This window comes from Trifolium pratense, linkage group LG2 (genome assembly GCF_020283565.1).
Source record: "Trifolium pratense cultivar HEN17-A07 linkage group LG2, ARS_RC_1.1, whole genome shotgun sequence".
Lineage (NCBI taxonomy): Eukaryota > Viridiplantae > Streptophyta > Magnoliopsida > Fabales > Fabaceae > Trifolium > Trifolium pratense.
Window position 1 is genome coordinate 68,227,162 of NC_060060.1, and position 23,031 is coordinate 68,250,192.

Below are 23,031 nucleotides of genomic sequence, written 5' to 3' on the forward strand. Positions count from 1 at the left end.
GATTATGGAAAGTAAGCAAGGAAGAAAAAAAGTTATATTGGATAAGGGATCCATTATGTAATTTTACAATACAAAAAAAAAAAATATTATAAACTTTCACTGAAAATTAGAATCATATATGAAGGATTAATTTTCCTAAAAGCTCAAGTTATTAGGGGAAGGTTCAAAGTACTATACTTGTATATTTCTAAATAAAAAAATTTCCTAAATTGCACAACCAATCATCTGGATAAGGCGATCAAATACACTTGTCCTTTCAGCTATGAATGATTTCCAGTGAAGACATTTGTAAATGGTGAATGTAGCAATAGGCTTTGCATGATGGAATCCAATATTTTTCATAACACAATTGATAAGGGAATCAACATTTTCCTACATTTGAAATAAGAGTTAAAAAGACGAACATAGTAGCATAAAGAACTGGAATATTAGATGTAAAATTTTAAGCACACACATGTTGACGTTCAATGTATGATCTCCTTAATTTGCTATCAGACTTTATAACAAACTTTTTCACAGGTGTGTCAGTCTGTGTTTCCTGCAAAGAGAACTCATTTTAGATGCCATTCAACATAACAGCTGGCATAGTATAGAAAGAGAATGTAGACAACAGTAGATATTAATGCACTTGCAGTAGCTTTCTGATCTTCTACCAAATGGTGACCATTTTCCAACTTCTGCAGATAAAAATCAATAGCCCAAAAGATTCACACTTGCATACAGAGAATGCAGAAATACATACTTAAGAAAGCACAATTTACCTCATATAAAAATCAAAATAGTAGCATAAAGAACTGGAATATTAGATGTAAAATTTTAAGCACACACATGTTGACGTTTAATGTATGATCTCCTTAATTTGCTATCAGACTGTGTACCGAACTTTTTCGAAGGTGTGTCAGTCTGTGTTTCCTGCAAAGAGAGCTCATTTTAGATGCCATTCAACATAACAACTGGCATGCTATAGAAAGAGAATGTAGACAAGAGTAGATATTAATGCACTTACAGTAGCTTTCTGATCTTCTACCAAATGGTGACCATTTTCCAACTTCTGCAGATAAAAATCAATAGCCCAAAAGATTCACGCTTGCATACATAGAATGCAGAAATACATACTTAAGAAAGCACAATTTACCTCATATACATGGGTAGAAAGGTGCTCTGACATCGTTTTGACAGATGAGTTAAGCAGAGACTGTTGCCGAAGAACTTGATTTTCATATTCCATATCTCAGAATATTTAAGTAAAAAGGGTCAAAATGGTATACATTATGTATAGGATACCAACAAAGCATTAATTCGAAATCTAAACCTTTGCATAGAAGTTTGCAACTGGATTATTTTTGACTCAGCATCCAAAGCTTGCTTCAACCTTTCTTCACTGAGTTTATTTGCCTCTTCATACCTTTTCTTTGTTTCATCAATTTTCTTTTCCAATGAAGTCACCAAGGTCTGCAATGGACTCCAGCAAGTGATTAATAATTCAAAGTGTAAAATATACTCTTCAGTGAAGAGGAAGTGTTAATGCCCATAATCAGCTTACCTTGAGTTGCTCATTTTCACTAGTTAGCTTCTCCAACAAAGGATGGTCAACAACAGGAACCTCATGTATGACAGGCACTCTCTCTACTTCTCTTTATGCAGCCTCACGCTCCTTTTGAAGCAATGACTTGGTTTCTTTGAACTGAAGTTGCATCTCGTGCAAAGCAGATTGTAAATTTTCATTTTCTTGTTTTTTTGCTTCTTCCATGTCAACCTACACTTGTTCCAAGAGATTTAAGAAGCTTTGCAAGGGAAACAAAAATATATTATGTACAATACAAGTTTCCTCCACCAATTAAAGTTTCCAGATAAATATTGTCTAGAGTTAACTGATCTTACTATAATAATATCTTATAAATTGAATGATTGTGAATGAAGTATCACAAAATTACAAAATAATCAAGCTAAGAGATGTACAACAGAGTCATAAATATTCAACTCCTCACCTTGAAAAAGACAGATCCACAACAAAATTATACATTCGAAAAGCTCTCCCAATACTCAGATATCTGATAAACAACACACAAAAATCAATATTACCACATCACACCATCAACGGACATTCTGGTTCATGTGTAAGGTTGATTCGTCCGCAGAGGATATGCAGCACAGACACTTGAGACAGTGAATCTTACTCTGTTAACACCACATGAAAATTAAAATTAGGCTGTAACAAACAGATTGTAGAAAAAGAACCAAGAAGAAAGAATAGTAGCATAGTTCTTCAAACCAAGTCACAGATTAGCATAACAAAGATAGGCCCACCAAGCTCTCCCAAAATATGAAAACAAAAACAAACAACCGAGCAAAATTCAAAATCCTGAAAAGGTATATTTAAACAAACAAAATTAGTCAAAGGACAACTATTCCAATCCTGAAAAGGTATATTTAAATAAAAATGATCCATTTATCTCACATAACAATGGTAGATAATTTCGCCGAAACAACCGAGCAAAATTCAATATGAAACGTTACAATTTAAGCTTCTACTTTAATACTAGAGGAATTTGTGGGCCAATGAAACAGGTCATCATAACAAACACCACCTAACCAAGTTGTCCAAAATCCTTATCTTGGGAAGGGAAGAGTTACTACAGAATTTTGTATGCTAAACCACTGAGTAAAACGTTACAAAAACTCCCCAAAACTTCAACACTGGAAGAAATAAATATAACTTATAAGATACCAATTATTTCCCATAGATAAAAGGGGAAGTGTATGTGATAAACTCACCATAAGCATTCACAAAGGGATCAAGCATGGATGCTGAAACAACTATAACGAAATGTGAAGAATTAAAATATGAGTACAGATCACCAAGCCTAGGAAATAATATGTAACACAGCTAACTGAACATTCTGGTTCATGTGTAAGATTGATTCGTCCACAGAGGATATGCAGCAGAGACACTTGAGACGGTGAATCTTACTCTGTTAACACTTAACACCACATGAAAATTAAAATTAGGCTGTAACAAACAGATTGAAGAAAAAGAAACAAGAAATAATAGTAGCATAGTTCTTCAAACCAAGTCACATATCAGCATAACGAAGATAGGCCCACCAAGCTCTCCCAAAACACGAAAACAAAAACAAACAAAAAAATCTCAAATCATGTATAGTTTTCAATATTAATAAGAAAGAATAAGTATTAAAGGTAAATCATAGAGGAGCAAATCCAGAAAACTAGACAACAAGAATTGTGAAGATAAAAAAAGTAACGAAAATAATTTGCATTCAAAGTAGAGATACCAAAATAAACCCGAGGCTTGATACTAATCAAATGTTATTGTTTCAAAACAACGTCATTTTTCAATTAACATGTATCAAAGTCAGAAGCAAATCAAACCTCACAATCAAAAGACCAGAAAAAAACGAATCATAATACAAAACAGGAAGATCAAACAAGAGAAAGAAAATTATTATCGTCCCTGCAACACCAGAGGAAATAAAATATCAAGAAAAGATATGCTTTAAAAAGAAATATACAAACCAAAACTTGTGGCTCCATGCCTGATGAAAGAAGATCATTATTTTGACAATCCACACTGCAGAAAAACAGGTTCACAATTCAATTTGTGTCTTACGATCAAAAACAAAAATAATAAAGAACGGTGGAGATGTGACTCATCCTTTCGACGCTGGCTCGTTGTTACTCTCGGCGCTTCCTTAACTCCCCAACAAGTAGTATCAGAGTATGCTGCTCCCGACACTCCTCTAGTCTCACCAACAATAACAACAGTAAACATTCACTTAGTACATTTTGTTGCATTCATTAAAAAATAAATGAGATGTGTCATCATATTTCAAAAGTGTCGTTGAAAAATTAAAATTTCCTTAACCTATTGTCTCCTTGAAGGATAAAATTGGAAAATAAAAGCGAAAAATGGGAAACATAAAGATTTGGTGTTGTCTAGAGTATTTCAAGAGGATGAAGAACACTATAACCCTTTTGTATAATATATTAATTTTACAATCAATCACTTTCTCTATTTACCTATCTACCAAATCCTTTTGTATATAGTGGGACAATAATGCACTGGTTGGAGTAAACCAGCAGATCATTGAGGAACTTGCAAGGATTGCTACCTTGATCGACTCATGCTATTTTCATGTCATGGTGTTTAGCAAGTCTCGATTGCCGCTGATAGAGAGAAATGAAGCATAAATTGTAAGAGTAAACAATACATAGGTGCAGATAAGTCATAAGTGCTAAATATCAGAACTAAATATAAAAAGTTACCTTAAAGAAATCATAATAATTAAATGGGAGGCTTGAAAAGAAATCTGCATAGATATTCTTCTTCTTTATAAATGGAAGGGCCTGGTACATCAACCATACTGCATTGTATTAATTAATTAGTTGCACTAGTGTATAAAAATGGTGATGACGCTTACACCAGAATGGAATCAGCGCGCGGTAATGGTAGTAATTAAATTGTTCGAACAGCAAACCTGGCTCCTAAAAAGCAAGCTGAAGTGCGTGCCTACTTATCGTGAATATGAACCATAACATAAATGAACTACATCTAACCCAATAAAAATATCACCTCGGCTATGCTCCATGCAAGAAAAGTTAAAAAAACAGAAGGTAATTCCTGTGGACCTAGAGAAAGCACAAAACAAAATACCTGAATTATGAATCAAATTAATTGCAAGAACAATAAAAAAGCTTCACATGGAAACTAAACAATATAAACTTGTGGAAATACATGTGAAGTGATCCAAGTTAAAGCTTTTGTTATAAAAATGTATTTTTTTTACCAAATTATTGCTTTAATACACAGAAGTGAATGTGAAGAGTCTAAGAGATGACCAAATTAAAGCCTGCTGGAGATGATACATCCATCCAATTTGAAAGGTCATGTACCCATACATATGAAATGCTGGAGATGATACATCCATCCAATTTGTAAGGTCATTTACCCATACATGTGAAATGAGACAATTTTGGCTTCCTCCTAATACATGTAAAGACTGTAATGAAGAGGAATGGATGATATATTTCAAGGAGTATCATCATTATCATCACCAATCACAAATAAAAGCAGCATAAGAAAATCATGGAAAACATCGCTCAACAAAGTTAAATTGTCACAGCAAACAACATATATCACATAACCAAATTGTCCAAAATTTCTCATCGTGGGAAGGGCAAAGAGTTATTCCAGAATCTCTTACCCTATGACAGACTAGTACTCCAGTTTTGGACACTAAAACACACAACTTCAACACAAGAAGAAACACAAAAACTTCGGCACCAGCTCCAACATGAAGAAACACAAAAATTTCAACACTAGAAGAAAAGTTGTTCACAAGTCATTTAGTATGTCTTATAACAAAGTCTGAAAATAAAAATAGTAGATAGCAACTCATTGAAGAAATATGAATTAACTGTCCTCACCTTTCTTATCTAATTGTATCAAGTATCTACAAACAGATATTCAAACTTCAACTCACTGAAAAACAGGATGTGTATCCCGATTATCCAAGAGAGAGATAAACATGTACTACATAATCATAAATGATGAAGCTCTCCTAATATTCAAATCAACATTGCCACATTACACTATCATAGGACCCCATTCAAAACAAGTACATTCAAGAAAAAAATGACTGTTTAATCCAAAGGCAGTACTTCCAATTTTCACCACAACTTTTGAATCCCCACAGTACATTCATAGTTCTCTCCCCAGTATAACAAAGGAAGTAACACAAATGAAAGAGACGAATGAAAAGATAAAATGAAGAAAAAAATTATAACAAAGGCAAAGAAAATAAAAGAAAAAATTATAACAAAGGAAGTGACAAATCAACATTACAAAAAAGTGCCAAACTAAGCTGTCAAGAATTCCTTATCTTTAGGGGAGGGATAAAAAGATGCTTCATACTCACGTTCCTAGAGCACAAAAAGTCATATCCCAAATCAAGAAACACATACACACAAGTAAAAAAAATGACTAGTTTAATGGGAAGTATGAGAAAACTCAAAAGTAGATGTTCATTATCAAACATAGACTGAAATGTAAACTGTCTTAGAAGAGATAACCAAATTAAAGCCTGCAGATTATGTGTGACATAATTTTGGCTTCCTCCTAATAGAGAGGAGGGAGTCCCAGGCCACTGTAATGAAAAGGATATCTTTTTAAGAGTATAATCATCTACATCATCTAAATCACAAATAACAATAGAAACCAGTGAAAGAAGATTATAGAAAACCTCTCCTCACGAACAAATCATCAGAACAAACAAACCTACAATGTAACCAAGTCGTCCATAATTCATCTTGGGAAGAGCAAATATTTATTCCAGAATCGTGTACTCAGGTTCCGAATACTGAAACACACAAATTTCGACACCAGCTTGTACACAATCTAAGAACAATTATTCGAAAACAAAATACATATTCATATACATATTTAAAAAAAGACCAATTATATAATGATGAATAATGATAATCTTGCCAAGATTTCAGAGAAGAATTGAGAAGCATGAATGCAGAAATGTTCAAATTTAAATTCAGATTGTCAAATAAGCCATAGTTGAAAATATATAACACAGACAGAAAAATGTATCGCAGAGGTACTCATCTCCAATTTCTTCACTTCGGACATAAAAATTAACATGTTGCAGAGTTTGAGAAGGGACACTTGTGAAATAAACCAAATCCATGCAACCCTGTGAACACCAGACATGTACAGCAAAATTACGACGTGACAAATAGCTGTAGAAAAAACCAAGAATAAAGAATTAGTAGCATAATTCTCCAAACTAAACAGTAATCAAAATAAAAACAACAAAACAGTAAAGAAGATGTAAAAACCTCCCCGGACAAAGTTGAGTTATCCCTAACAAACAAATCATCAGAATCAGATTTATGTATCCAAGTTGTCCAAAATTCCTCATCTTGGGAAAGACAAAAGAGTCATTCGAAAATCTTCTAATCTTTGTTAGAGTATTCGAGTTCTGGATACAAAAACGAATAAAACATAAACACTGGAATAAACACAAAAACTTCAACACCAACTTGTACACGATCGAAGAATATAGCTCCAAAATAAAAATAATAAAGAACGACTCATCAAAGAAATTTGATCTATGTATGTAGCCAGTAGCCATTATCATCATTCTTATTCATTATCATCAAGAATTGAAAATTGTTCCAGATATCCAAAAATCAGAAATAAGCTCGCTGCAAAAACGGATCAACGAATATCTCAAAATTCTTCTTATTTTTAACAATGATAGAAAATTTATTGAATGACAAGTAATATCAAAAAGAGTAGACACATAATCAAATGTGAATTGGAAGAGCAATCAATTAAAACCCAAAAAATTCATAGTAGGCGCAGGGGTCATTAAAATATGAACCAAATCAAACCTCAACATCAGGAGACCAAAGTAACCAAGTAAAAAAATACAGTGAGCCTCTGTCTGCCATGGGTTCCACAGTAAATCACATATTTATAGGCTCTCTCCTCTGTAACACCCACAAAGAAAACTCAGGAACTGATAAAAGTATATGTTGAGTATCAAAAAAAGACTGAAATGTAATCCATCCAATTTGCAAGATCATGTAGCCATATTAAATGATACAATTTTGGCTTCCACCTAATACAGAGGAGTCCTTTGGCCACTATAATGAAGAGGGTATTATTTTAGGTGTATCATCATCATAAATCACTAATCACACAAAAAAAAAGGTAAAGAAGATTTAGAAAACCTCCCCCGACAAAGTTATGTTATCTGGCCCTAACAAACAAATCATCAGGATCAAGTTTATGTATCCAAGCTGTCCAAAATTCCTCATCTTGGGAAAGACCAAAGTGTCATTCCAAAATCTTCTAATCTTTGTCAGAGTACTCAGGTTCTGGATACAAAAACAAATAAAAATTCAACACTGAAAGAAACACAAAATACATATACATGTGATAAAAAGAACCAATTACATCCCAATGATGAATCACCATTATCTGATAATCTCGCCATAACTTGCAAAGAATAATCCCAACAGAGATGTTAAAATCTAAATTTGAATTACCAAATTAATCCCAGAAGAGAGGAAAAGTTAACAAAGTGTATAGGCTAGGCTTAGCAGACTAAATATGAGTTAGTATCGGGTCTTGACAAATATACACAGATTCTCAAGAATGAAATAAACTTGAAAAAAAATATTATTAAAGCAATTGTCAGAAAATATACACTATGAAAGATGCTTAATAAGTAGTATTCAAGCAAACCCCCAACCAATTATAATCACCGCCATAGTTGCACATTCATTTATTTCTCTCCTGTAAATCGAGAGAGTAAACAACAAGAATCAACAGAGAAACAATGAAGTAAAATTAACATAGCCAACAAATTACTGTAGAAGAATATCATCTCTCCATAACCAAGTTGTCCAAAATTCCTAAATCGTTAGGAAGGGAAGAGTTACTCCAGAAGTTGTGTGGAAAACCACAGAGTAAATCTGAAGTTACGGATACAGAAACACAAAAACTTCACCACTGGAAGAAATACATATAACTTAAAAATGACAAGTTATTTGTCAAAGATAAAAAAGGGAGAGTCTAAGATAACCTCTCTCTAAGCTTTCACAAAGGAATCGAGAAGTGTGGAGATGCTGAAACGGATATAATGAAACGTAAAGAATTCATAATCCTGAAACCCACATTAAATCCCAATCAGAGAAGAGAAACCCAAATTAAAGCCTAGCAAATATATTACACGGCCATCAAAACATAGTGGTTCATGTGTCCTTGTTAATGTGTTCACATAAGTTAAGTAGAACTAACCGGCAAAGAAACTCATGTGATTGAGAAAGATGAAGACTTTTGTAATACACCAAACCCATGTAAAACTTGCTCTACCAACACCACATGATACATTTACAGAAAGATTACGCTGTGAAAAATAAGTTGTAAAATAATAAACAAGAAGAAAGAAAGAATAGTTGCATAATTCTTCAAACCAAGTCGCGGATCCACATTACAAAGAGAGGACCACCAAGTTGTCCCAACTCCTAAAGAATCATGTAAACTTTTGCACTGTCAGAATTCAGATAAAAAATCCAAACATAGAACAAAGAAGTAAATCGACTAGACAATAAGAATAGAAATGAAAATAAAAATAGTTCACAACCCAAGTACATGGTAGCAAATAAACCTGAGGCTGCTTAGAATGTTATTGTTTCAAAACACACCGCAGAAAACAGCGTCTCATATTTTAATTCACATGCATGACGGCCTAAGCCAGAACCAAATCAAAAGACCAGAAAAGAATAAGAATAAAAAAAACATGAAGATCAAACAAAAGAAAGATAGAACCAGAAGAAATCAGTGTTCACATCAAAGGAAATATAATGTCAAGAAAATATGCATTCGAAAGCGATGGAGTTATTGAAAACTAGAATATTTTAAAAGAGAGAACCAAATCAAAACTTGAGGTCTCGATGCCTTGATGAAAGATCAACATTTTTTTGATTTTGACAAACCATGCTGCAGAAAAACAGATTCACGATTCAATTTGAGTGTATGGTAATCAAAGCCCAAAAAAATAAAATAATAAAGAACGAATGATTGAGGAAATTTGATTATGCATCTGTAGCAGCTATTATCGTTCTTATTCATTATAATCCCAAATTGTTCGAGATATCCAGAAATCATCTCGCTGCAATGTATAAACTTATATTTTGATATTCTTTTATTTTCAATAGTTTGACAAGTTATATAAAAAAAACTATATGGAAACAAAAAGAATTTACTAGAGATCACCAAATTAAAACTTTACGCTCCATGTTCTTGTCCATTTTATCAAGGCATTCCATCGAAACTTCATAGCCCACTGCAAAACGGATAAACACATCTCTCGATTATCAAACAAAGAATTATATCAAGAGAAGTTTGATTGTGTGAAATTATGAGCGCATATCCAGACGTAAATCAAAATCATATCCTCTCCAGCAACAGCTAAGAATAAATAACAAATCATGAAATTTATGAGAGCATATCCAAACGTAAATCAAAATTATACAAAATAAAATCTTGATGAGTAAAAGAAGAGCAAGAGAAGTTTGATTGTGTGAAATTATGAGCGCATATCCAGACGTAAATCAAAATCATATCCTCTCTAGCAACACCTAAGAATAAATAACAAATCATGAAATTTATGCTCTCAAAATCGATAAAGAATGAAACAAAAAGAATTTACTAGAGATCACCAAATTAAAACTATTGGCTCTGGCTCTTGTCCATTTTATGAACGCATTCTAGACATCGGAAGCTCTTAGCCCGCTGCAAAACCGATAAACGCGTCTCTCGATTACCAAACAGAGAATTATATCAAAAAATTATACAAAACAAAATCTTGATAAGTAAAAGAAGAGTCAAGAGAAGTTTGATTCTGAGAAAAGCATATCAAGACTTAAATCAAAATCGTATCCTCTCCTGCAACACCTAAGAATAAATAACAAATCATGAACTATGCCCTCATAATCGCTAAAGGTGGAAACAAAAAGAATTTACTACAGATCAACATCATATCCTCACTATCAATTTAATATCATGGTGTGCTCAATATGAAACGTCACAATTTAAGCCTACTTCAATACCAGAGGAGTTTATGGGCCAATGAAACAGGTCATCATAACAAACACCACCTAACCAAGTTGTCAAAAATAGAGGTACCAAAATAAAAAAAGAAACGAAAATAATTCGCATTCAAAGTAGAGGTACCAAAATAAACCTGAGACTTGATACTAATCAAATGTTATTGTTTCAAAACATAATGCAATACAGAAAACGTCGTTTTTCGATTAACATGTATCAAAGTCAGAACCAAATCAAACCTCAATCAAAAGACCAAAAAAAAAAAAAGAATCAGAATACAAAACGGGAAGATCAAAACATCGTTTTTGGAGTAACATGTATCAAAGTCAGAACCAAATCAAACCTTAATCAAAAGACCAAAAAAAAAGAATCATAATACAAAACAGGAAGATCAAACATGAGAAAGAAAAGTATTATCGTCCCTGCAACACCAGAGGAAATAAAATATCATGAAAATATATGCTTTAAAAATAAATATGCAAACCAAAACTTGAGGCTCCATGCTATGATGAAAGAAGATCATTACTTTGACGAACCACACTGCAAAAAACATGTTCACAATTCAATTTGTGTCTTACGATCAAAACTAAAATAAAGAACGACACAATGAAGAAATTTTATCTATGAATCTGGAGCCATTAAAAAAAAGACCAATTATATCCCAATAATGAGTAATGATAATCTTGCCAAGCTTTCAGAGAAGAATTGAGAAGCATGAATGCAGAAATGTTCAGATCTAAGTTCAGATTGTCAGATAGCAATAGTTGAAAATATATATAACACAGACAGAAAAATGTATCGCAGAGGTACTCATCTCCAATTTCTTCACTTCGGACATAAAAATTAACATGTTGCAGATTTGAGAAAGGACACTTGTGAGATAAACCAAATCCATGTAACCCTGTGAACACCAGACATGTACAGCAAAATTACGACGTGACAAATAGCTGTAGAAAAAACCAAGAATAAAGAAATAATAGTAGCATAATTCTCCAAACCAATTCGGTGATCAGAATTGCAAGGAACATGCATTCCTTTCAAATTAAGCAATTGCCCATTTACCTAGCACATTTTGTTGCATTCATTACAAGATAAATGAGATGTCTCTGAAGAAAAAAATGAGATGTCTCATCATATTTCAAATGTGTGGTGGAAAACTTCTTTAATTAACCTATTATCTCATCAAGGCAAAAATTGGAATATAAAAACGAAAATTGGAAAACATGATTTAGTGTATTAATATATCAATTTTACAATCAATCACTTTCTCTGTTTACCTTTCTACCAAATCCTTTATAGTGGGATATAAAATCATATTGGACAATAATGCACTGCTTGGAGTAAACAAGCAGATCATTGAGGGGCTTGCAAGGATTGCTAACTTTTTTAGTTTTATTTCTCTGTTTTGAACATATCCTGGATATATAGATCATATGCAACCATCATTAACTTATTTAATTAAAAAAAAAACAATATGGAAACAACATTAAGCATGGTTGTTGAAAGTTGATATGCACTGATTTGAAACTATCAAATGTCTAGCAGTCAAAAATATTTACTCACATCCTTCTGCATGTTACAAAGATCCGAAAATATTATCAAAAGAAAGAGATTTCTTTGGTAAATTACCCCCCAGTTTCTCCTATCACTTAAATTTCATCTGTCTACCAAGGTTATGTAGACATGATAAAAGAAGATTTAGGTAGACACGATGTTGAAAGATTTCAGTGTGAATCATGTGTAGGGGATGGGGTAAAATTTCTTTGATGTAGGAACGTGAAGAATTCATCACCTTCACATGATTTCAGTGTGATGGGGTAACACCCATCTGTACACGAAGAATAATATCTGAAGCATAAGTGGAATTAGAAGAACAATTCAATTAAAACCATATTGAACTCGATAATAATATCAAATCATTAAAATAAAACCAGCAAACTCCAAGAACGAAACCAACCAAAATACCAAATTATCAACCAAAAATGAATAAGAATACAGAACGCGAAGATCAAAACAAGAGGAATATATAATAGAAGAATTTTTTAAAACGAAAAGAATTTAATAGAGATCACAAAATCAAACTAGACAAACATGTTCAAAATTCAATTTGCACTTCTTAAAATCAAAGCCAAAAAATAAAAAACATAGTAACGAACGAATCATATTAAAGAAGTTTAATTTATCTATATTGAATCATTCTCCGCCCTTGTCCATTTTATCAACTCATTCTGGACATCGAAACTTTTTAGCCCGCTGCAAAGTGTTATATCAAACTTTGATAAATGCATCTCTCGATTATCAAACAAAGTGTTATATCAAAAAATTATACAAAACAAAATCTTGATGAGTAAAAGAAGAGTCAAACTAAGCTTGTCAATAATTCCTCATCCTTAGGGATGGCAAAGAGATTTACTCTGGAATCTTAAATGCTTCACAGTCATGCTCCAACACTATCCCAAGGCTGAGCAGAAAGTATGTGAACCTCTTCCTGCCACTGGATCCCAGAAAGCCACACATTATAGGCTGAACGGGAAGTATGTGAACATTCAAAAGAAAAAATAAGTTATTAATGGTAAATCATACAGGAGAAAATCCAGAAGACTAGACAATAAGAATCAGCAGATAAAAAATGAAATGAAAATATTTCACATTACAAGTAGAGGTACCAACATAAACCTGAGGCTTGATACTACTCAAATATTATTGTTCCAAAACACGTTGCACTGTAGAAAACAACGTCATTTTTCAATTAACATGTATCAAACCCAGAACCAAATCAAACCTCAAAATCAAAAGGCCAGAAAAAAGAACCAGAATACAAAATCTGAAGATCAAACAAGAGAAAGAAAATTATAACACCAGATGACCTAAAATATCAACAAAACATGCTTTAGAATGAGATATGCAAACCAAAACCCAAGGCTCCATGCTATGATGAAAGAACATCATTATTTTGACAAAACCACACTGCATAAGGACAGGTACACAAAATTCAATTTCTGTCTTACATTCAAAGCTCAAAAATAAAAATAATAAAGAATGACTCATAAAAGAACATCATTATTTTGAGAAAATCACACTGCATAAGAACAAGTACACAAAATTCAATTTTTGTCTTACATTCAAAGCTCAAAAGTAAAAATAATAAAGAATTACTCATCAAATAAATTTGATCTATGTATCTGTAGCCATTATCACCGAGAATTGCAAATTGTTCCAGATATAAAAAATTAGAAATAAGCTCACTGCAAAATTGGATCAACGAATATCAGATATTCATTTTATTTTAACTACTATTGGATTTGAATTAAGTATTCCAACTCTGCCTTTTAGGGTAAGATACCCTGGCTTTCAGTTGTTGTACTGGTCATTGGCGACCTTGTTGGATACTATCATTGGAAAGCAGTCCAACTCCTCTAGAAATGACAGCCAACCAAGATTAGGAGTCTGGAACCATCAAGCACTTAGGAGAGGAAATCTGATTTCGAAACCCTATCTTCTCTCTTTAACTAGAGAGGTAGGTAAACCTGAATTTAGAGCCACCTCGATTCGGGATGTCGGAACACCAACCGAATCCAAAACTGACTTCGGAACAGGTTCGAGCGATAGCAAATTTATTGAATGAACAATTATATAAAAAAGAGTACACATATTTCCATCAAATTTGCAAGATCATGTGCCATATTAAATAATACAATTTTGGCTTCCACCTAATACAGAGGAGTCCTAATACAATTTTTCGATTAACATGTATCAAAGTCAGAACCAAATCAAACCTCAATCAAAAGACTAAAAAAAAAAGAATCGGAATACCAAACGGGAAGATCAAACATGAGAAAGAAGATCATTATTTTGATGAACCACACTGCAAAAAACAGGTTCACAATTCAATTTCCGACTTACGATCAAAACTCAAACAAAAATAATAAAGAACGATTCAATGAAGAAATTTTATCTATGAATCTGTAGCAATTATCATTCGTATCCATTATGATCAAGAATTGCCAATTGTTCCTGATATCCAGAAATCAGAAATCGGATGACTACAAAATGAATAAACGAATATCTTAATATTCTTTATAATTTTAAAAGCAATAAGCACATTTATCATGTAACAAATTATATCAAAACGTGCACATGATCAAAGGAGAATTGGAAGAGAAATCAATTAAAACCCAAACGATTCATTAGTAGCTGCAGATCATTAAAATATGAACAGAAAATTCCAAGATCGAAACCAGCAAGAAGAACCAAATCAAACCTCAACATCAAGAGGAAGATAGAACCAAAAGGAATTGTGTTTATCGATTACCTCTCTCGCAGAACCAAAGAGAAAATAACTAATCAATAAAATATATGCTCTCGGGATCGATAAAAGAAATAATGAAACGAAAAGAATTGAACATCTCCACTTAAGACAGAAAGGTTAACAAGGTTGAAGAAAATAGTTTTAAGAAAAGCTATGAATAAAGAAAGAAGAGTAGCAAAGTTCTCCAAACCAAGTCCCTAAAGTGGAGAGGATAGTGAAGGAGAGGATCCAATCTTCATTGGCACAAGCTTGTTTCTACAATTTCAAAACAATACAAAAATCAGATAACAATCATCATTACTAACCTACCAATGGATAACATAAACTAAATTAAATCAATTAATCAAAGAAAGAGATTCAACAAATAATATAAGAAAACCTTGTTATTCGCATTAACTGCTGCTGCTTGAGCATTGGCAAGTAGTTGTGCACAAAAACTCCAAAAAGAATCATCAAAATCAATAGGGAATCAGAGAGGGAATCTCAAAATCAGAGAGAAAATCACAAAATCAGAGAGAATGTGAGAGAGATAGGGAAAGAACCTTGTGACAGTGCGATTTGGCTTGACTTCAACACCTTTTAGAGTGACAATGTTTCCAATATCAATGAAATCATGAACTATCAATTTACTATAGACCAAAAAGAATTGCTAAAGATGGAAACAAAAAGAATTTATTATAGACCAACATCATATCCTCACTATCAATTTAATATCATGGTGTGCTCAATCATGAACTATACCAGAGGAATTTGTTGGCCAATGAAACAGGTCATCATAACAAACACCACCTAACCAAGTTGTCGAAAATCCTTACCTTGGGAAGGGAAGAGTTACTCCAGAATTTTGTATGTTAAACCACTGAGTAAAACGTTACAGAAACTCACAAAAACGTCAACACTGGAAGAATATGATAACCTCACCATGAGCTTTCACAAAGGAATCAGGTGTGGATGCTGAAACAACTATTATGAAATGTGAAGAATTCAAATATGAGTACAGATCACCAAATTAAAGCCTAGAAAAAATATGTAACACAACCAACTGAACATTATAGTTCACATGTAAGGTTGATTCGTCCACATAAGACACTTAAGACGGTGATTAAAAAGGTTCAGTGTTTGAAAAAGTAGGAAACTTTTGTGGTATACCAAACCCGTGTAAATCTTACTCTGTTAACACCGCAAGAAAATTAAAATTAGGCTGTAACAAACAGATTCTAGAAAAAGAACCAAGAAGAAAGAATAGTACCATAGTTCTTCAAACCAAGTCACAAATCAGCATAACAATATGTTCACATGTAAGGTTGATTCGTCCACATAAGACACTTAAGACGGTGATTAAAAAGGTTCAGTGTTTGAAAAAGTAGGAAACTTTTGTGGTATACCAAACCCGTGTAAATCTTACTCTGTTAACACTGCAAGAAAATTAAAATTAGGCTGTAACAAACAGTTTCTAGAAAAAGAACCAAGAAGAAAGAATAGTACCATAGTTCTTCAAACCAAGTCACAAATCAGCATAACAAAGATAGGCCCACCAAGCTCTCCAAAAACACGAAAACAAAAACAAAACAAAAAATCTTAAATCATGTATAGTTTTCAACATTAATAAGAAAGAATAAGTAGTAATGGTAAATCAAAGAGGAGCAAATCCAGAAGACTGGACAACAAGAATCGGCCAGATAAAAAAAGATACGAAAATAATTCGCATTCAAAGTAGAGGTACCAAAATAAACCTGAGGCTTGATACTAATCAAATGTTATTGTTTCAAAACATAATGCATTATAGAAATGTCGTTTTTCGGTTAACATATATCAAAGTCAGAACCAAATCAAACCTCAATCAAAAGACTAAAAATAAAGAATCAGAATACAAAACGAGAAGATCAAACATGAGAAAGAAATGTATTATCGTCCCTCCAACACCAGAGGAAATAGAATATCATGAAAATATATGCTTTAAAATATCATGAACAAACGAGAAATGGAAGAGCAGATCATTAAAATATGAACAGAAAGTTCCAGCAAAGAACCAAATCCAACCTCAACATCAGGAGCCAATGTAATCAAACAAGAGGAAGATAGAACCAAAAGGAATTGTGTTTATGGATTACCTCTCTTGCAGAACCAAAGAGAAAATAACTAATCAAGAACTATATGCTCTCTGAATCGATAAAGAAATAACGAAACGAACATAATTTACAAGAGATAACCAAATCAAAACTCATGAAAAACATTATTTTGGGAAACCATGCCGCAGAGAAGTAGATTTACAATTAAATTCAATTATGAACAAAGCCCAAAACTAAAAAATAGTAAAGAGCAACTCATTGAAGAAATTTGACTTATATCTTTATTATCCAAGAAAGAAATGCAATGCTAATATTAGATTTCATAATTCTAAATAAAAATAAATATAAGCACTGCCACATTATACTATGACACCCTATTTCATAACAAACAACACTCAAGGAAAGAAATAACCCGCTGAATCCAAAGGCTCAAAGCTTCCAAATCCCACGGTACATTCATAGCTCTCTCCCCTGTAACACCAAAGCAAAACAGGTCCTTGTAATATAAAAAACCAGATCTTCTAAAAATACAAAGAAACGTGAAGAATTCAGTCAGAGTAGAGATAACCAAAATGAAAGCGTGGATTCTTGTGCCAAACTAAGTTGTAGGGGATTCCTCATCCTTGCTTCACTCGTACTTGCATTCCTGATACATATACAGAGTAAACTCTGACACTATCCAAAATCCCAAGCTAAGTATTTGAACCTCAGGCTGCCATGGGTTCCACAGTAAACCATACATTTATAGGCTCTCTCCCCTGTAACACCCACAAAGAAAACTCAAAAGTATATATTGAGTATCAAAAAAAGACTGAAATGTAAAGATTCTTAGAAGAGTTGACCAAATTTTCATCCAGACTTATATCTTTATCTTTGCCATTACATGAATCAAAGAAGGACTATTTGGAAACAAATAAAACCATGCCTTGTGTTTATGGATTACCTCTCTTGCAGAACCAAAGAGAAAATAACTAATCAAGACCTATATGCTCTCAGAATCGATAAAGAAATAACGAAACGAAAATAATTTACAAGAGATAACCAAATCAAAACTCATGAAAAACATTATTTTGGGAAACCATGCCGCAGAGAAGTAGATTTACAATTAAATTCAATTATGAACAAAGCCCAAAACTAAAAAATAGTAAAGAGCAACTCATTGAAGAAATTTGACTTATATCTTTATTATCCAAGAAAGAAATGCAATGCTAATATTCGATTTCATAATTCTAAACAAAAATAAATACAAGCACTGCCACATTATACTATGACACCCTATTTCATAACAAACAACACTCAAGGAAAGAAATAACCCGTTGAATCCAAAGGCTCAGAGCTTCCAAATCCCACTGTACATTCATAGCTCTCTCCCCTGTAACACCAAAGCAAAAACAGGTCCTTGTAATATAAAAAACCAGATCTTCTAAAAATACAAAGAAACGTGAAGAATTCAGTCAGAGTAGAGATAACCAAAATGAAAGCGCGGATTCTTGTGCCAAACTAAGTTGTAGGGAATTCCTCATCCTTGCTTCCCTCGTACTTGCATTCCTGATACATATACAGAGTAAACTCTGACACTATCCAAAATCCCAAGCTAAGTATTTGAACCTCGGGCTGCCATGGGTTCCACAGTAAACCATACATTTATAGGCTCTCTCCCCTGTAACATCCACAAAGAAAACTCAGTATATATTGAGTATCAAAAAAAGACTGAAATGTAAAGATTCTTAGAAGAGTTGACCAAATTTTCATCCAGACTTATATCTTTATCTTTGCCATTACATGAATCAAAGAAGGACTATTTGGAAACAAATAAAACCATGATCAAAGAACAATTATTAGGGAACAAATACATATGCATATAATACAATAAAAAAAATAAAAATACCAATTATATCCCAAGGATGATTCACTGTTATCTGATAATCTCGTCCAAGCTTCAAAGAATAACCTAGGCACCTTTTGAAGGCAGGGAGTGCGACAACGTACACGCTTCCCTTTATAAATTCACATTGCCAAATTAATCCCAGCATAGAGGCAATCATCTTTAATTCACATTGCCAAACAAAACCATGATCAAAGAACAATTATTTGGGAACAAATACATATGCATATAATAACAAAAATAAAAAAAATAAAAAGACCAATTATATCCTAAGGATGATTTACCGTTATCTTGTCCAAGCTTGCAAAGAATAATCGAGAAGTGTGTGTGTGTACATGTGCAGAGGTGTTCAAATATAAATTCACATTGCCAAATTAATCCCCAGCACAGAGGCAATCATCTTTAATTTCTCCACTTCAAACAGAAAGGTTAACAAGGTTGAGAAAAATAGTTGTAAAAAAAGCTATGAATAAAGAAAGAAGAGTAGAAAAGTTCTCCAAACCAAGTCCCTGAAGTGGAGAGAATAGTGAAGGAGAGGATCGAATCTCCATTGGCACAAGCTTGTTTCTACAATTTCAAAACAATACAAAAAATCAGAAAACAATCATCATCACTAACCTACCAATGGATAACATAAACTAAATTAAATCAATTAATCAAAGAAAGAGATTCAACAAATAATATAAGAGAACCTGCATTGGCAAGTAGTTGTGCACAAAAACTCCTAAAAGAATCATCAAAATCAATAGGGAATCAGAGAGGGAATCTCAAAATCAGAGAGAAAATCACAAAATCAGAGAGAATGTGAGAGAGATGGGGAAAGAACCTTGTGACAGGGCGATTTGGCTTGACTTCAACACCTTTTAGAGTGACAAGGTTTCCAATATCAAGAAGTGCTCTTCGGTTCCTTCCTTCACCTGTTTCCTTCCAAACACAAAATCCAGAAAAAAGATCAAGACCCTTTTGTTGGATTTGGGACAAAACCCTTAAAACATGAAACTAAAGTTCCAATCTTGGAACAAAACATTGAACCCAAAAAAATTAATGAAACATCAAATAAAATTCCGATCTTGGAACAAAACATTGAACCCCAGATAAATTAATGAAACATCAAATAAAGTTCGAATCTTGGAACAAAACATTGAACCCTAGAAAAATTAATGAAACATCAAATAAAGTTCCAATCTTGGAACAAAACATTGAACCCCAGAAAAATTAATGAAACATCAAAATTAGTAAGATGATTGAAGAAAACACGCACCTTTGTGTTGTTGTTGAGGAACAATTCTTGAAGCCATTGCAAAACTCTTGTTGTTGTTGATTTTTTGTATGATTGATTCTTGGTGGTAGAATCAAAGACTGTTGTTCTCTTCTGTGATTGTAGAATGGATGAATAGTAATGAGAGAATGAGAATGAAAAACCCTATTTTTGAAGCAACGATTCAAACCATAAAAATATAAAAAGTGTGATTGTGTAAAATTCTTGATATCTACAATCTGAGAAAAGCATATCATTACATTTATAACAGACGATCAGTGAAAAGGAAACAAAGAAATAGAAGCAAACCCTAAAACCAACCTTTCACAACGGATCAAAAAATCAAGAAACATGAAAAATCAAAATTTATAATCAAAGAAATCAAAATCAAGAAAGACATGTTCAAAGTTGAATTCAACTTATCTGGAGCCGTATCAAAAATCGCAAAACCGGCCAGGATTCATCTGTCGGCAGGTATTATTACACGGCGGAGTCTCCGATACTTTTCTTCCGGTGGTTTACCTCTCTGGTCTTCTGATGTGTGTTGTACCGTTTCCTTTCACATTGTCTTCTCTCATCGGTTACGCTCCTCTTCCTGCTTCTCGTTATCGGAGTCACGAGGTTTTTCAGGGGAGAAGTTATTATAATCCTTATGCATGGTACATAACTCAATAACATCCATTAGATTGAGCATCCACATGTAATAATCCTAGCCAATCTCAACTCACACACTCACACCTAATCTCACACCCCCAAATTTCTCACGTACCCCCCAAATTACTCGCGCACCCCCAAATTTCTCGTGCAACCCCCCCCCCAAATTTCTCATGCACCCCCCAATTTCTCGTTCACCCCCAAATTTCTAGCGCACCCCCCAAAATTTTTCACGCACCCCCAGATGACTTGTGCGCCCAATTTTTTTTAACCCCCCATATTTCAAGCCTAAACCATTTTGCTGTGGGAATGGTTTCAAAAATATACACTCCAAAACCATTAAGTGCATAAGATGGTTTTGAAGTACAACCTATAATTAGAATCATAATTGTTTTTTTTTTGTACAATTATAATCATTATTTAAAACCAGTTAAATGGTTTCAGATAGTTATACACTAAAACCATTTGTATTGTAAAATGGTTTTATGTGTGTTTTTATGGTTTCAAAAATTCTGGAAACCATTATGCTGGTTAAATGGTTTCAGATAGTTATACACTGAAACCATTTGTATTGTAAAATGGTTTTATGTGTGTTTTTATGGTTTTAAAAATTCTGGAAACCATTATGTTGGTTAAATGGTTTCAGATAGTTATACACTGAAACCATTTGTATTGTAAAATGGTTTTATGTGTGTTTATATGGTTTTAAAAATTCTGGAAACCATTATGTTGGTTAAATGGTTTCAAATCACAATTATTGTTTGTATTCTAATTATAGGGTTGTACTCTAAAACCATCTTATACACTTAATGGTTTTGGAGTGCATATCTCTGAAACCATTCCCACAACAAAATGGTTTAGGCTAGAAATGTGGAGGGGACCAAAAAAATAAAATTGGGGGGCAAAAGTCATATTGGGGGTGTGCGAGAAATTTGGGGGTGCATGAGAAATTTGGGGGTGCACAAGTAATTTGGGGGTGCATGAGAAATTTGGGGGTGTGCTAGTAATTTGGGGGGTGCACAAGTAATTTGGGGGGTGCACTAAGTAACTTATGCATGGTGCATAAGGATAGCTTATGTATAATAACCAATCCCGTTTTTCAGAAGCTTTGGAATGAAATTAAAAATTGAAAATTGAAAATTGAAAATATAGAACGTTGAGGGAAACTTGTTGAATTTATGAGGTTTATATACGAACTGGGGGAGTTAGGATAAACGGCTACGATTATGCTGTTGTGGATATTTTGACGGTAATGGTGCAGTTAAAATATAGTCGTTGACACGTTAGCCTAAATAATAAGGAGTATCTTTTACCAGTAAAAGGAAGGTTGAATTGCTCATAGGCCTTCATTGTGATGATGTGGCACTCTAAGAAAATGTTTTCAATCTTTGTTAAAATCTTAATATTATCTCTTTTAATTTATTAAATTAAATCTAAAAAAAATTAAATTAGCATCATCATAATTGTATGAGTAACCAAAAAATCATCATAATTGTATGCATCCTTTTACATTCCTCCAAATATAACTTATAAAATGAGAAAGTTTAGAGACTAATAGGTTCACTCTCACTTTTTATAACCACCACCCCACATTCTTTTTCTACTCATTTCTAAATCTTAATATTTGACATGTACATGTACATGTTGTCATTTTGCATCTAGTGGCAAGTGTACTTGAACGATCTTTAAATTGTACACTAACTTAAAAATTGAAAAACTCGTGGTCTTTCTTCTTATGTTTGAAATATTTATGGTTTTACTAGTAAAAGGAAGGTTGAATTGCTCATAGGCCTTCATTGTGATGATGTGGCACTCTAAGAAAATGTTTTCAATCTTTGTTAAAATCTTAATATTATCTCTTTTAATTTATTAAATTAAATCTAAAAAAAATTAAATTAGCATCATCATAATTGTATGAGTAACCAAAAAGATCATCATAATTGTATGCATCCTTTTACATTCCTCCAAATATAACTTATAAAATGAGAAAGTTTAGTGACTAATAGGTTCACTCTCACTTTTTATAACCACCACCCCACATTCTTTTTCTACTCATTTCTAAATCTTAATATTTGACATTTTCACTCAATATTCATTTGTACTAATGTTTAGTTTTTGTTCTTCATTTGTAGGTTGAAAGAAATAATTTTTCACTACAAATAGAATGTTAATGGATGAAAAGGCCGATATTCTCAATTACTCTTATCA

At 32.9% G+C, this 23,031-nt stretch overlaps 1 protein-coding gene and 1 long non-coding RNA gene across 10 annotated transcripts; both read right to left on the reverse strand.

Annotated features, from left to right (window-relative positions):
* Positions 1–3: 3 nt before the first annotated feature.
* LOC123907711 (myosin-14-like) lies at positions 4–6,858 on the reverse strand. The gene is made up of 10 exons (XM_045958081.1): positions 4,285–6,858; positions 4,039–4,185; positions 1,989–3,758; positions 1,544–1,756; positions 1,136–1,452; positions 1,007–1,051; positions 829–912; positions 612–677; positions 455–538; positions 4–372 (listed from the first exon to the last, which is right to left on the reverse strand). Exons 5-10 carry the CDS (start codon positions 1,226–1,228, stop codon positions 205–207), a joined length of 540 nt encoding a protein of 179 aa, XP_045814037.1. The 5' UTR covers positions 1,229–1,452; positions 1,544–1,756; positions 1,989–3,758; positions 4,039–4,185; positions 4,285–6,858; the 3' UTR covers positions 4–204.
* A 5,986-nt stretch (positions 6,859–12,844) lies between these two features.
* LOC123907713 lies at positions 12,845–20,791 on the reverse strand. 9 transcript variants are annotated; one of them, XR_006809341.1, is made up of 10 exons: positions 20,173–20,791; positions 19,738–19,835; positions 19,604–19,635; positions 19,414–19,478; positions 19,196–19,325; positions 18,915–19,071; positions 18,497–18,686; positions 17,595–18,398; positions 15,337–17,497; positions 12,845–15,212 (listed from the first exon to the last, which is right to left on the reverse strand). It is a non-coding gene; the product is annotated as an uncharacterized LOC123907713 (long non-coding RNA). The 9 variants fall into 9 exon arrangements; XR_006809337.1 differs by having other exon boundaries at positions 15,337–18,398; positions 19,738–19,828; XR_006809335.1 differs by having other exon boundaries at positions 19,196–19,478; positions 19,738–19,828.
* Positions 20,792–23,031: the final 2,240 nt, after the last annotated feature.